This window comes from Podarcis cretensis (genome assembly GCF_951804945.1).
Source record: "Podarcis cretensis genome assembly, chromosome: Z".
NCBI lineage: Eukaryota > Metazoa > Chordata > Lepidosauria > Squamata > Lacertidae > Podarcis > Podarcis cretensis.
The window spans coordinates 32,841,434-32,856,843 of NC_137184.1; the positions used below are offsets into that span (position 1 = coordinate 32,841,434).

The window sequence follows — 15,410 nt, forward strand, 5'->3', positions numbered from 1 at the left end:
ATCCTGGCCAAGGGAAGGGGGCGGGGCGGGAGGGCGTGCGTGACGTAGCGCGCGCTGCATGGGCGGGGCGGGGCCCCCCGGTTGCTGCTTTGCCATTGGTCGGATTTTACCCCGCCCCTTGGAAAACGCCCGCTTCACTTGTCCAGTCATAAGCTATGGGACGGTCTTGCGCATTTTATATCACGCGGGTAGCGAAAGCCTTACTCCTCCCCCTCCCTCCCGCTTTTTGGCCTTTGCCGGTTGCCGTCGCCGCTCTTTCTCTCTCTCTCTCTCCTCAGCAGGAGCGCCGCCGTGCGAAAGAAAGAGCCAGGCTGCTCTGGGGAAAAGGAGCGGGGGTGGGGGCGTCCCTGCCGGCTCCCGTCCTCAGCCGCAATGTCGGTCCTGAGCTGGAAGCCGTTCGTCTACGGCGGCCTGGCCTCGCTCGTCGCCGAGTTCGGTGGGTGAGAGGAGAAAGAGGGACCCGGGAGGTGGGTGGGGGGCCCCGGCCTGGGCGCACGCTCTTGCTTAACCCCGCCCCTTCCCCGTTACCGGGCAACAGGCCACGCCCTTTCTAGGGCCTAGTGCCTTCGGACCGCTGCCTGGCTTTGTCCGGCCCTTGAGGGCTTTTCCTTATCGCCATCCCCTCACTGCTAATGGCGCATCCCGTTTTCAGTTCGGACCATACCACTCTGCCAGAGATGAGGGGGTGGGGAAGCCTCGGCGGGGTGAAGGGGTTTTAGGACAGGGGAGATCACCTGCTTCGCATCTCCGCCTGCCGGCGAAGCTCGCAGGGTGACCTTGGGCCACTGGCGCGCTGTCAGACCAGCCTACCTCGCAGAGTTGTTGTGAGGCAAAAGTATATCTGTTGATGGAGGGAGAAAACGAGGATCCGAATGTTAACAACGGGTGGTCATTGCAAGGGTGGCTTATTGGAAATGGAAAGAGAAAGGGGAAGATGGGGAACGTGGGGGGTGGGGACGGACAGTATGATGTAGGGGTTAAAAGTTCTGAATTATAACTCAAGGAATCAAGGTGCCGGTGAAGCTAAGTGGATGACCTTGGTCCTAGCACTGTCACTTGGCCTAGCCTACCTTGCAGGGCTGTAGTGGGGGTGACAGAACCACATACATGGGTCTTGTGACCCTCAGAAGGAAGGTGGGATATAGAGAGAAGCCCCTATGTTGCAGGGCCTCATTTTTCATACTAGTTCAGGCGAGAAGTTGGTTTGACTCCTCAGCACAAAAGCTCTTGGGGTGACTTTGTTCGCTATACGTTCACTCTACCTGTGTGTTGTGAGGGTGAAAATGGAAAAGCAGGATATTTTATGCCAATCTGCACTCCTTCAGAGAAAGAGTGGCAAAAACACACAGAAATATATCAGTGGATGACTTGGGTCCATGGGTTGTTCCTGACTTCTTAAATATTTTAATTGTAAAAGCAATTAAATGTCCTTGTGGCACCTTAAGGAGTAAGTAGATTTATTTGTGACACATGCTTTTGTCAATTGGAGACCACTTTAGCTGCATGAAATGTTATCACATCTATGTGTGTATGCATACATCATGCATGTACACATTGCTTTGTATTTCTGTATGATAATTTATAAATTGCCTAGCGTTTTCTAGGTGCTATGCAAAGATTTAAAAGCAAAACACAGATCCCGTATGTACACTTAAAGGCTAGCAGACATGTTTCAAAGGGGAAATGATAGGGAAGGAATAGAGAAAAAGCAAATTCAGGTATTAGTTCTTCATAGTTGCATAACTGTTCCATAAACAAATGAAACAGCCACTGAAAGAGAGTTATCAGAGAGGAGGAGCCAAAAGACAGTCACAGCAGAGCTGATGAGGTGGGCCTTCCTGTCTTCTCCCTTACAAATCAAGTGTACACTGTATCTTACTGACATCCATAAATCACATGTGTGCATATAGACAGAGTTTTTAAGGTATCAAACAGCACTTCAGCTCTGGTAGGATGCAATTAAACACTAAATTCATTAATTTATTTACAGTGAATAACAAAACAGATTAATTCCTTATGGCAAAATGTACAGTGGTACCTCGGGTTAAGAACTTAATTCGTTCCGGAGGTCCATTCTTAACCTGAAAATGTTCTTAACCTGAAGACCACTTTAGCTAATAGGGCTTCCCGCTGCCGCCGCGCTGCCAGAGCACAAGTTCTGTTCTCATCCGAAGCAAAGTTCTTAACCCGAGGTACTATTTCTGGGTTAGCAGAGTCTGTAACATGAAGCGTCTGTAACCTGAAGTGTATATAACCCGAGGTACCACTGTATTGGTTTCTGCCTTCTTGAGCTGTTCAGATATGACTCAACAGCGTGCTGTAGCTCAGTTGGCAGTTATTGAACCCTGGAGAATTGTACCAATCACTGTAGACGATGCTGAGCTAGATGAATGAATGTTTTGACTATGTATAAGGCAGCTTCCTATGTTGCTTCTAATGCCTTAATAATTTGGTTGGTCTTTAAGGGTGCCACAAGACCCTTAGTTGGTTTTGGTGAAGTGTGGGAAGCAGATGGGAGAAATACGTATCTGTTTGGATGGCTTAGTTCAGTACAGGCGATACTTGCGCTTTGTAGGAAGAAATAAGTCAATGAACTTGATTGCATCCTAGTCAAATATGTAAATTATTACAGAGCGGCTAGTGTTGGCATGGATTTGGGGCAGGGTTGACCAATCAGCATCCTTCTCAGCCCTCACTTTGGTGTCTGAACTGAAGTCTCTCTCTCTTTTTCTTATAGGGACATTTCCTGTGGATCTCACCAAAACACGGCTTCAAGTCCAAGGCCAAAGCATTGATGCCCGTTTCCGAGAGATCAAGTATCGGGGCATGTTCCATGCCTTGTTTCGTATCTCCAGGGAAGAAGGCATTCTTGCACTCTACTCTGGGTAAAGCGCTGTCCTTTATGTACAGTAACCACACAATGCTTGAGGCATCTTCCCCATCCTTTAAATTGAGGTTTCAGAACCTGTAGATAGCAAGAGGCAAAACTGTATACTGTAATTGGAATGCTAGGGGAACTCAGCCAAAACCCCCCAAGGAGGAGTGATGCTCCTGCTTTGCTGAGTGGAACTTAACTGTCTTCTTCCCCCACCACAGGATCGCTCCAGCCTTGTTAAGACAAGCATCTTATGGCACAATAAAGATTGGTATATACCAGACTTTGAAGCGACTTTTTGTGGATCGATTAGAAGGTTAGTTTGCCAAGAAAACAGTGTGTGCCTTTTTTTCTTAATCTATAGGGCCATGTATATTGATGATGCCATACTATAAATAATTTATCTGGTTTGGGTTTCCTCTTTTATGTCTCTGGCCTCAAATCCCTAAGGTGGACAAAAGGGCTGCATCAATCCACTGCAAATAGATGATGGAACTGCACCCAAAGGTGTTCTAGAAAGACTCAACATATTTCAAGTTACAAAGTTTACTCCTCAGGAGTAGCTTTATTTTTTTACTTCTCTTCTTTCAAGAGAGAGTGAGCCACATTTCTCTCCACTTCATTTGCTGTCTTTGACATTTTCTACAGCATCTTTGGGTGCAATTTCTCTTGTCGGTCATAATTCACGTTTTTTTAAAAAGTTCTCACTTAATGTTTGTTTATCAGTGGCTACTGTATGAGATTGGGCCCTTTGGTGTAGGCATACTAAGCTAAGCATGCAGGGATGGTTTTATTACATACATACATAATTTCATTTGTATGCCGTCTTTCCACTGTTCAGGCCATGCTCAAGCTGGCTTACAATATGAAAAAATACAAAACTGCAACATTACGAAAGTAGTAATAAACAAAAAAAATAAAACCAAACTGAACACTTTCCACATAAATCACAAGATGTAAAATAAAGATACCCCCCCAAAACCCCCACCCCAAGCAACACCCCAGCCTGAGATCTGTTCAGCAGCTTCAGCTTTTGTAGCTGGAGTCAGTTAGGACCTGGGAGTCCCAGACCAGGTGGAAAAAGCTTGCAAGGCAGGGAGCAGGTCTTTCAGGTCTCACAACAATATAAGCATGTGAAAGGGCTCATGCATACATGGACTAATCCCACCCTCTGGATACGGGCATGCATGGTTGACATGCACTACTACCACAGCCAATGCACAACTGACATCAGTCTGAAAGGACTTCTGTGCATGCATTTATGCACACACATAGATGCACTACAAATAGCACCTGCTATTCCTGGAGTCTGGCAAAACTGGAGTGATACTTGAGTGTTGGGGGAAGAGATGCTTTTTACTGGAGGTAGGTGAGGTATTGTAGCCAGTCATGCTGTGATTTTCATTCAAACAACTGGCTGTTACTTAGCTTCATCTTGGTCCATTTCCTGGCAGCCTCTCTAGTACTTCCTGCAATTCAGAATCAAGTTCCTGGGCAGCACTGTCCTCTTGCTTTCCTTTTGGAAGCCTGGAGCTTGGTACTGTTGTTGTTGTGGACACTGATTAAGCTGGTAGCCCTGCCACTCCTGGGCTCCTGATGGAGAAACCATAGCATAGCTTGAGTTCCTCTAGTACTTGCAACTGTAGAATGTAACATAACTTACTAGAATCCAGCAACATGCCTCCTTGTCTCTTGGCTGCCCAACACAGTTGCCTCTGTCTATGCCTGCCACATGTGGTGTGTCAGGGTCTCTCTGCTTCTGGGTACTATATCCTAAATATTTGTTTCCCTTCAGGCCCCACGCAGCTGTTGACCCGGTCTCCTTTGGAGAGCGCTGCGGTCAGTACCACTGCCCTTCCCAGCATTAACTCTGCTCTAACTCTTGGCTTTTACTTTCTGAACTAATGATCTAATCTCCTTGGCTGGGGTTTTTTTTTGGTCTTGGGGATGGCTTTTCTAGGTGTTGGTAGAATCCTCCCCACCCCCACCATCAAAATTCTTTGAACATTGCCCCTATGGGATTGGATGACATTTCTTTAGACAGATAACTGTCCCAAAGAGCAAGTTAACTGGTAGTGTGCTCCTGTGCTCTCATAGGTCAAGCTGCAGAAGTACTTTCATTAAAAACCAGAAGTGTCACAAGGCTGTTCTTGGTGCCATAGGCCCAAAATAAAAAAAGCTGGAACACTTGGTCTTTATGTAGCATTACATCTTTGTTGTCTTTGTTTTTCTTCCTAAAATACTCTCTTGCTCTCCCTCCTTTGGGGTCCATTCTGGGGTTATAACTTCCTCTCCAAACTCCTTCCTGTTTGCAGATGAAACATTACTACTAAATGTTATATGTGGAGTTGTGTCAGGGGTGATCTCCTCTGCGCTGGCAAATCCAACAGATGTACTGAAGGTAAGAGGGACCTGCCTTTGTGTATATACTTGCTGCTTCCATATGTTATCTCCTTTGGTCCTTAGCCTGTGGAGATGCTGCTATTTTGCTTTTACAATCTATAGCTGCTACTCCATGTTTGCCATACTTTTTGACCATACACGCAGCAACAAAGGGAAGAGACCGAATACAGTTTCACATTAGTGTAACACTTTTAAGTTAGACACGTGAAGACTAGTAGTCCTCAACCTCTTCTGATGAGCCTTTAACTACAGCCTGTTATCATGTTCTAAAAATATTAATGAACTTTTGTATTTGTTTAAAATGACGATGGATCCATTCATATTTGGTTTTAATTTGTTTGGGGATTTTTCAATATGTTTTATCATTTTTATTTGTATACCGCTTGGAGTATTTCTGATCAAGCAGTTTACAGCCATACCTCGGGTTAAGGACGCTTTGGGTTGTGCGATTTTGGGTTGTACACCACACCAAACCCAGAAGTGCCAGAACAGGTTACTTCCAGGTTTTGGCGCATGTGCAGAAGCGCTAAATCGCACATTCACATGCACAGAAGTGCCGAATCGCAACTAACGCAGTGCTGCGGGTTGCAAACGTGCTTCCCGCACAGCTCACGTTCACAACCCAAGCGTCCACTGTATATACTTTAAATACAGTAAGCCCACAATTTACACGGTGGCTACATTCCAGGGATCACCCCTAAAGCCAAAATCACTTATAGTCAAAAGTCATTTGGTTCAGTGGATGGCCAGGATTGCCAAAGTTAATTTCCCCAGAACACCCCCCTTTTCACCCCTTTTTAATTCTTAAAATATTACTTTGCACATAAAGCTGAATGTGGACAAATTAAATGTGCATAAGTTGCAGGCTTATTGTAAGACTCATTTTAACCCCCTGCAAGCTATATTTGGCTGTCTTCCTGCTTCTTTCTCTCTTGGGTGACCAGAAGCAAAGGAGGACAGCAGTGGTACTTGTGCAGAAGAGGTAATTTAAGCAGATGCTGCTGATATTTGAGGGATGAGAAAACCCACAGAATGGTTTAACAGTAGAGGAGGATTGCCTTCTTTGCATCTGGTCACATTTTCTCTCTCAAACCTCTTTTCCAACCTTAAGCACACATACACAAAAAGTTTGTGGTGATAATACCATATTAGTTTACAGCATGACCCACCCATAGGCCCTGGCTCACTAGTTCAAGACCAGCCATATACAACAAATGGTTTTGATACCATGCTAGACAGCTGCTTCATGCTTAGATTCTTGGGTTTACAAGCAGTGTGGTGTAGTGAGAGCCAGTGTGAGAGCCAGTGTGGTGTAGTGGTTAAGAGCGGTAGTCTCGTAATCCTGGGGAACCGGGTTCGCGTCTCTGCTCCTCCACATGCAGCTGCTGGGTGACCTTGGGCTAGTCACACTTCTTTGAAGTCTCTCAGCCCCACTCACCTCACAGAGTGTTTGTTGTGGGGGAGGAAGGGAAAGGAGAATGTTAGCCGCTTTGAGACTCCTTAAAGGGAGTGAAAGGCGGGATATCAAATCCAAACTCTTCTTCTTCTTCTTCTTCAGTTTACTTTGGATAGCAGCTCATTCATTACTTTATCAGGAATGTTGATTCATTTCTCTAACTAGGAAGTCTCTTGCTCATCCATCTCTTTTAGATCCGAATGCAGGCTCAGGGCAGTCTGTTCCAAGGAGGAATGATTGGAAGCTTCATAGACATCTACCAGCAGGAAGGCACACGGGGGCTATGGAGAGTAAGTGCTTCTTTTGTACCTTTTCTTTTCTTTTCTTTCTTTCCCTCCTTCCCCACCGACTACTTCTCCTTATAGTGCTAGCACCCCATCCATCTATCATTTGCTTTTAAAAAAATTCTTCAGAGAACAAACTTTTTTGTAGTAAGACTTATCAAGTCTTATCAAGCCTTATTTTGTAGTGAGACTTATCAAGGATAATATGGATTTCTGCATTTTGGTTTCCTAACATGTAAAATCCACATTGTTTTGGTATAGTGAGTATGCTGCAGATTGAATTGGCTAATATTCCTAGTTTGCCTTAGTACCAGCATGTATTCCTTGAGTACAGTACTCAAATTACTGGGGTGTGTGTTCAGAGGTGAATGTCCCCATTGATGTCCCTATTGTCCACTATTTAGAGAGATTATTGAGGGAAGCCTGATTTTGCTACAGTTAAAGAGGAGTCAGGGGGTAAGTTGCTCCCCAACTTTTCTGCCATAGTTTGAGAAGTGACCAGGGTTCTTCCTGTGGTTGTCTTAAGGCATGGGTTGGGAAACTAAGGCCCGGGGGCCGAATCCGGCCTGCAGATGGTCTGGGAATCGCCGTGGGGATTCTGATCGTTTGGGCTGTGCCATTCTCTCCCCCCCACCCACACACACTGTGGCAGCGGCACCTCTTTCCTCCTTCCTCCTGGCTTCTCCTTGCCCTGCCTAGAGAAGGAAGGGGGCTGGGCTTTGTTGAGCCACAGTTGGCTGAGCGCCATTTTAAGCAGGCCCCCCCCCCGAGCCAGCCCTTCCACGCCGCTCATTGTCCCTCTGCCGCCAGCCCCTGCCGCTCTCAAGGCACAGATAAGCAGCCACCAGGGCTCGTCCAGTGCTGTGGAGAAGGGAGGGGAAAGTTGGTGAGGGGGGATCCCCCCCAAATATAGTCCAGCCCCCCACAAAGTCTGAGGGATGGTCGACCAGCCCCCTGCGAAAAAAGTTTGCTGACCCCTGTCTGAAGGCTATCTTTGTTCTGGATGCCACCTTAGCGTGAGAGAACATGGAATGTGATAACATGTTTTTGTGCTGGATAAATGCTTTCTGCTCCATAACAAATAGTATTTATATCCCCATACAAGTGGTACCTCGCAAGACGAAAAACACGCAAGACGAAAGAGTTTTCCGTTTTTTGAGTCGTTCCGCAAGATGAATTTCCCTATGGGCTTGCTTCGCAAGACGAAACGTCTTGCGAGTTCTTGCGAGTTTGTTTCCTTTTTCTTAAAGCCACTAAGCCGTTAATAGCCACTAAGCCACTAAGCCGCTAATAGCCGTGCTTCGCAAGATGAAAAAACCGCAGGACGAAGAGACTCGCGGAACAGATTAATTTCGTCTTGCGAGGCACCACTGTACATCCAAGTTCTCAAGGTGGTCCACATCAAGGTTAAGAATAAATTAAAAATACATACAACAAAGCAATGCAACGACAAAACCACCCAGATTATTATAAAATTATTATAAACTGTATGCATGTCTAGCAAAGTGCTGCAATGAAAGGATAATGAACTTGACCTATTCCTTACTTTTGCCTTCCCCTTCTTTAGCTATTGAACCTGCTTGGGGGAAAATTCTCTGCAGAATCTTAATTTGTCCAGTTCATGAGGTGGATTCAATAGGCTTGCTTGTCTTTTCTGAGTGGGGGGGAGGCAGCAACTGGGATCATGGTTGCAAACCCCTTGGGTTTGTAGAGTTAAACCAGTTTAATATAATATAGCCACAAAGTGAGATCCAATACTGCATTCTTCCCTAATTCAGTTCCCCAGCTCTGACCTAAGCAAGCAAATACCAAGATGCAGCTTCTTGGAAGGAGGAGGACTAAAAGGAAAGAACATTAAGTAATATAAAGAAATCAGTGTGCTGTATTCTAGTCAAATTTTGTTTTCTATTGCAGAGTTAAGGATAGTACAGGAAGCTATCTTTTCTAAGGATAGCAAATGTTATTATGCCCAGGATACTTTGGCAGGCCTTAATAGCCAATGAGCCTTCCTTTTCCAAAAGATTATGCAGGCTGCAAACGTCAAGGTATTTGGGAGTGGAGATGCATGGGAGTTACTAGAGTGAGGGTTTCTGGTGGCAGCACTATTAACTTTCAGTCTTTTTATTTGGCAGGGTGTTGTCCCGACTGCTCAGAGAGCTGCCATAGTGGTGGGAGTCGAATTGCCAGTCTATGACATCACCAAGAAGCACTTGATCCTTTCAGGACTTGTGGGGGACACAATCCTTGCCCACTTCATGTAATTATTGACCAGTTTTGCATGTATAAAATGAATGTAAACATAGTGCTGTGGTGGGCAGATCACCTCTACCCACCATCAGATCAATTTTCTGATGAGCAGAGGTGATGATAACTCCTTCTCCGAGGCTGGTCTGCATGAATCAGCTGAGGATGTGAGCTCTGGTGTGAGAGGATGAGCGGGGAGCAGTATTGTGTGGGTACGTCTATTTTTGGTCAAACCTGTTGATGGCATGCAGCTCCTGGAAGATTTGTCAAAGGTGAATGTGGCCCATGGACTTTACACTTCTGTGCTGAAGTTTCTCATTTCCACTGCCTGAGGAAGTAGGTGTTTTTTTTAATGTTTGTGTCATGGAAGTACCAATCTAACATAAGCACAAATAACTTAAGAACAGTTACTAAATCATCTGTAGGCACCTAACACTCAATTTTGGCAGGCACCTCCTCTTTCCCCTTTCTTATTCTCAGCACTGAGACTTGCCACTTTTCAGAAGAGGAAGGGGAAATAAAAAGAGAAAACGCCCCTCCGCTCACTTGATGCTGGAAATGAGAGGCAAGCCCTGTTGAGTCCTCAGGCGCATACAGAGATCTGGAACAGAAAGGGCCTCATCTTTAACTTCTTTCCAGATTCTGGTCAGGAGCAGTCAGGACAGATCCTGGCCCTACTTTTGAGTTGTCTGTGTATACCGGAAGATTTAGGGGAGAGGGGCTGGTGGTAACCAGAAAAAATGGTTCCTGTGCACATCACCTCCATTATGTCAGTCTTGTTTCTAGAACCAGTATATTAAGAATGGGAGGAATCCGCAACCCCGAATTGTTTCCCCTGGAGTGCAAAAAGTAACCTGGTGTATTCTTCTCTATTTAGTTCCAGTTTTACATGTGGGCTGGCTGGTGCCGTTGCTTCAAATCCAGTGGATGTGGTGCGGACACGTATGATGAATCAAAGGGCCATTGTGGGGACCGTTGACCTCTACAGGGGTACACTGGATGGTCTGGTAAAGGTAAGGTTTGTAACGAAGTCACTTTTGGGTCTTGAAATGTCAGGGACAAAATGGAAGATGGGTTAAAATCCTAAAAGTCCTTTGAAGTTGCTCATACAACATTAAAATAATTCAGTGATGTGTATATGGCACGTGAGGTTTCTCCAAAAGCTAATTAAGATCCTAGTGTTATGCCATTCGTTCACAGTTTGTAGAAGCATACAGTATAAAGCAGCCTCTTTCAATTAGCCCCTTTCTTCTTTACTACTTTTTAAAAATTAAATAAATAAATACAAACTGATCAGTGATTTGGTGTGTATATAGGGATTGCCCTTTTTCCAAGACAAGGATAAATGACAAATCTACTGGGAACTTCTTGTGCCTTCTAAATGAAGGAAACTTGCACACAAACACATGTCTGTGTATTCCTGGTAATTCTTGTGCCTGCCTCCAAAGCTAGCCATTGGGACTTTGCCTGCAGTTAAGACACTAGAAAGAGCAAAGGCATGTAATGAGCAGCTGGAGGAGATAGCGGGTACCTGTGGCCCTCCAGATGTTGCTGGGCTACAAAGTCCCATTATCCCTGACCCATTGGACATTCTGCCTGGGAATGATGAGAGCTGGACTTCAACAACACTTGGAGAGCTACAGGTTCCCCTCCTCTGAACTAGAGGTTTTCTAGAGACTGAATATCACCCTGTAACAGAAAGTTAATTGCTTTCTGTTCTGCCATATAGCTGCAGGCCTTTGAGAGAACTGGTAGGTTGATCACAGTGGGTCCTGAAAATTTTCTGTCTCCTTCCCAGACATGGAAAAGTGAGGGCTTCTTCGCGCTTTACAAAGGATTCTGGCCAAATTGGTTGCGGCTTGGCCCCTGGAACATCATTGTATCCTTTAATGTGTGTGACCTTGGTGGGAAAGGAAAGTCGGAGAGAGTTCTCAAAGCAATTATCCCATAGTATTCTTTTTGGATATTGGATATTAGATCATAGCTAGACAGATCTTACAACAATCCAGCAATGATGTATTCTCATTTCACTTTCAACTGCAACTAAATTAAACTGTTGTTTAAAGGTGAATGCCCAGTGTGCTGATGCAGGCTGCTAAAATTGCAAGGGCTTCACTTTGCTCCTTGTTTGTTGCTGCTAGGGACCAAGCCATGGTCTGGTTTAGTTTTGGTTCTGAACCTGGGCTTGTGGGTTTACTGCTCTCTAAACAAACCATAAGTGGTAAGCCAATAACAGACTTTGGTTACAGTTTGTAGTATACTTGTGGAGAGAATTAAACCACTAACCTACGTTAAGATGTAATCCTAAGCCACACTACAGCTTATTTTCCAGCAGGAACAAGGGAAGAGACAAGCTCCTGTGATTTCATCACTGTGTGCTTGCTTTTAAACTGTACTTTAGTTTAAAGTGGTATGCGAACCAGGCCACTGTACATTATGGGAACTGTGAGACTCTTGGAGCTGAAAGGACCTTGTTTTTCATTTTAAAACAAACAAACTGGTCCTCTGTGTAGTCTTTGTGTGCTGTGCATTTTTAGCCAAATTGATATTTTCTCAGGGGTGGGGAGTTGGGGCCCTTTTCAGTTTTTATTTTATTTATCTAGGGTGTACTAAACAGTGGTGATACAATTACACTGAGTGGGCAAGGTAAAGGCTGCAGAACAGTGGTCAAAGGGGCCATAGGTACCACATAGCACAGCTTAGTAGTGGCAGAGCTCATACTTTGCATGCAGAGGATTCCAGTTCAATCCGGGCAGCTCCCATTTAAAAAAGGACCTCTAGTAGTCAGATACGGGAAAGATCTCTGCTTTCGGAATAGTGGTATTTCTTGGTATAAGGGAGCTTCATATGTTAACTGTGTATTTGGACTATATGTATAGCCCAGATTTCTCACTAGCCTGAAATGGGGGGGGGGGATGATGAAGCAGTACTCTAGCTGTCTAGCATGACCAACACAGGTGGAAAACAGGCTTTGTAGTTCTCAAGTTGCAGAAACAATGAGGGAAGTCCTAGGAATATTTGTTAGCTGGGTGATTATTTTTCTTTCTCCTGCTTTTTGACCAAATAGTAACAGTCTCTAGGCTTCTGCAGTTCTGACTGTGGAGCTGTCTCATTACTTGGGTGAGAAAGTGGCTTCTCTGATATTTCACGAGTGAATAGTTGCAGATGGTTATCCAAAGCAGGTGTTGGTTGAGAGTCTTCTTGTCCCAGCAGCTCCAGGTCGAAAGCACTTATGACTGGATTGCCCTTCTGTTTCATGGTTTGAAATAGAAACCTATAAAGTGGATGCTTAGCTGTGATGAGACTTGGGACAGGGAACAGGGTATGGAATGAAAAGCCAATTCCTTGAGGGCATTTCTTTAACTTGTTGACAGTTTTTTATCACCTACGAGCAGCTGAAGAGGCTCCCTTTCTAGGGGCCAGATCGGATTGGTGATTCAGCTGCCCTTCTTGCTCACCTGTTCCTGCATCTTCATGTCTTTTTGCCTATGCGGACTGAGGCCTACCATCCCCACTCCTGAATGCTCAGGCCTCGGGAGCATAGCTTGGATGAGAAGGGGGATGTTGGGGCCAGTGATATTCAGTGCTTTCCCATAAAGGGAAAGTTGGAGAGCAAGGGGGAGAGAGAGCATAGGGCTGAGTCTGTATCTTCTGTGAAGAGCTGTGTGAGTTTGAGGTCTTTCAGAGTGCAGCTTATTGCAATGTGGATTTTGCAGTAAGCTGTGCCTTTCCCCTTAACTTGTGCAAGGGGGAAATTCAAAGGAGCTGCTGCATTCCCTTCCATTGTCATGTTACCTTAATAAACTATTTATTGGAGCTATGTATGTGTTTTGTGTTTTTCAGTATTGTAAGTTTGGTGCTGGAGGAGGCAGCCTGTGAACGAGAACAGCTGCTCTCTCAGTAGACAAAAAACTAAAAAGTTGTACATCCAACTGCCCTGTTCACCTGCCCCCAAGGTAGCATTGTCACAGAATGTCTGAATTCACCAACTCCTAATGCTGCACTGCTGTGATGACGAAGAATGTTAGTGAACATTCTAACTACTGTGAAGAAAGGATCAGTTTTTGATTCTATAAATTGCTTAATGTTCAAATTTAATGCTGCTGCCCTCAGGAAATTGGAAAGTCACTTTGACTTGGATGATGATTCATGCTTGCCTATTGATGGAGGGAGCCTAAAGAACTGAGGAGAACAGAGTAAAGATGATCAGAATGTCCTGATGCATGGATGTATATTGCTATTAAATATGTTTTCTTTCACTAGCGTCCTTGAGTTTGTTAAAAGAGGCAAACCTCTTGATCTGTACTTTGTTAACCCTCTAAGGGGGCAAATTGACCTCCCAGGAATGATTCATCAAGGCAGTTCCTATGCGTAGAGCTATTGAAGATGAAAAAAATGATTAAGGAGTCTATTGCATACAGATGGCAAACAAATGATAGTACCAGGCAAATAAATTGCTTTTCATGGATGTGGACACCTGAGCCCCATCTGAGATGGGGAAATTCAATTAGATTTTAGAAAAACAGGTACATTGCAGGGAAGGGAGGGAATAAAAATAGCCTTGTAATGCAGGTTTCTTCTATACATTTTGATTTTATAGCTTGTTAGCCTGGGCCATGAATAAAGTTAGAAATTGGGGACATGGAGTTAAACCCCCCCCCATGTGCATTATCCAGTTCTCTTGTCTCTGGAGAGTGTGCTATATTGATGTACTGTCTGTATAATATCCCCCAGTAAAGTGGCTGCACGAAGGTAGCAGGTAGTCGTGCTCTGTCTTGATCCATATTAGCTGTTTTGTAGTATTAGCACTGGAAAGTCAACCAGCTTCAGGTTCCTTCCCCTTCATTAGTCAGATGGAGTTACATCCTGACTTCTGTGCACCAGTTTTTTCTGGGCAGTATTCAGGATGACACCTGTGAACTGTGTGTCACAGATGGCACCTTTGCTACATTTGCTGTGCTCCATCATAATAGCAAATATTTATTTTTTCAGGGTTTCTTCAGTGTCATTCACTTAATTCGTGTGCTTGGGGGGTTTTTTGTGTTTGTTTTTTAAGTGCAAACACAAGACATGATAAAACAGAGCATAAAGGAAATGCCTTGCAGCTTCTATGTTTGCTTACGTTACTCTAATTTTTAATATTTATTAAGCACCAACAAGGTTTTGATAAGGATGGGGCCAGCTTGCTCACTAGAGTAAAGTGGTTTGAGCATATAACACCACTCCTGGCTTGACTGCACTGGCTGCCCATTAGTGTCCAGGCCCAATTCAAAGTGCTGGTAAATAAGGCAGAAAAACAAACTTATCAAACAAAAGAATGCAAACTCAGTGATTCAAAATATCGTAAATGGCTGCTAAGCACCAACCTTGTGCCAGCTGCCATACTCTCTCTGGGATGTTGCTTCTTCACCCAGCACAGCAGTGCACACAGGAAGCAAGATCTATATTTCTCAGCTTATACTTCTTCACCCTCAAAGAAATAAGTCAATCACTTCTATGTTTTGTTTTGTTTTTTAAGGAGCTGAGGATGATGCACTAAGTCTGTCCTATAGCAACCCTGGGAGGTATGTTGGACTGAGAGACTAGGGCCAAAGTCATCCAAGGAGCTGTAAGCCAGAGTAGAAATCGACCAGGATCTCCCCCAGCCTCCTATAATACACTGCAAAATTGACCAAGGCCTATGCCTATACAGCTTGTATGCAGATAAGTTCTGTTCAGATTTTAGTATTGACATGCAGAGGAAGATGTATGGGATTAGTGTGTGAGATCCTTGTTCTACATGCTTCCCTCATGTGTTTTGTATTTTGTATGAACGGGCTTAACCTGCATCTCTGTTTCCCTTGATAGGAAAGGCAAGGGACTTCTTGGTTCCTTTTTTTTTTAGTAGCCTACACTCACCTGTTTTTCACAAGGTTCCAGCTATGGCAACCCAAGCAATCAACAGATTATCAGTGTAAAAGCACGTTCCACATCATCAAATGTGATTCTTCATTTAATACAAAACATCTGAAATGGTATTTTTCGTAATTACAAATTAATAGACCTAGTCCAAACTGAATACACCTTTTTTCTCCTCCATCACAACTTTGATGACATAAAGCTGCGGAAATAAAATTCATATCTATATCAAGGGTTCAGTTCCTTCAGC

General features: G+C 44.4%; 1 protein-coding gene across 2 annotated transcripts; it reads left to right on the forward strand.

Moving 5' to 3' along the window:
* Positions 1–190: 190 nt before the first annotated feature.
* SLC25A14 (solute carrier family 25 member 14) lies at positions 191–13,082 on the forward strand. 2 transcript variants are annotated; one of them, XM_079962473.1, is made up of 9 exons: positions 191–436; positions 2,738–2,885; positions 3,097–3,191; positions 5,191–5,276; positions 6,929–7,024; positions 9,151–9,275; positions 10,140–10,275; positions 11,061–11,141; positions 12,637–13,082. In XM_079962473.1, exons 1-9 carry the CDS (start codon positions 373–375, stop codon positions 12,676–12,678), a joined length of 873 nt encoding a protein of 290 aa, XP_079818599.1. In that variant the 5' UTR covers positions 191–372; the 3' UTR covers positions 12,679–13,082. The 2 variants fall into 2 exon arrangements, with proteins under 2 accessions (XP_079818599.1, XP_079818600.1); XM_079962474.1 differs by lacking the exon at positions 191–436 and adding an exon at positions 1,343–1,828.
* Positions 13,083–15,410: the final 2,328 nt, after the last annotated feature.

Bases quoted from the DNA above. Each gene is read 5' to 3' on its own strand.
- SLC25A14 (XM_079962473.1), top strand. From the start codon at position 373: ATGTCGGTCCTGAGCTGGAAGCCGTTCGTCTACGGCGGCCTGGCCTCG. The intron at 5,277-6,928 runs GTAAGAGGGACC...CATCTCTTTTAG, and splicing joins ATCCAACAGATGTACTGAAG to ATCCGAATGCAGGCTCAGGG. The intron at 11,142-12,636 runs GTATCCTTTAAT...ACTTGTTGACAG, and splicing joins TTGGCCCCTGGAACATCATT to TTTTTTATCACCTACGAGCA.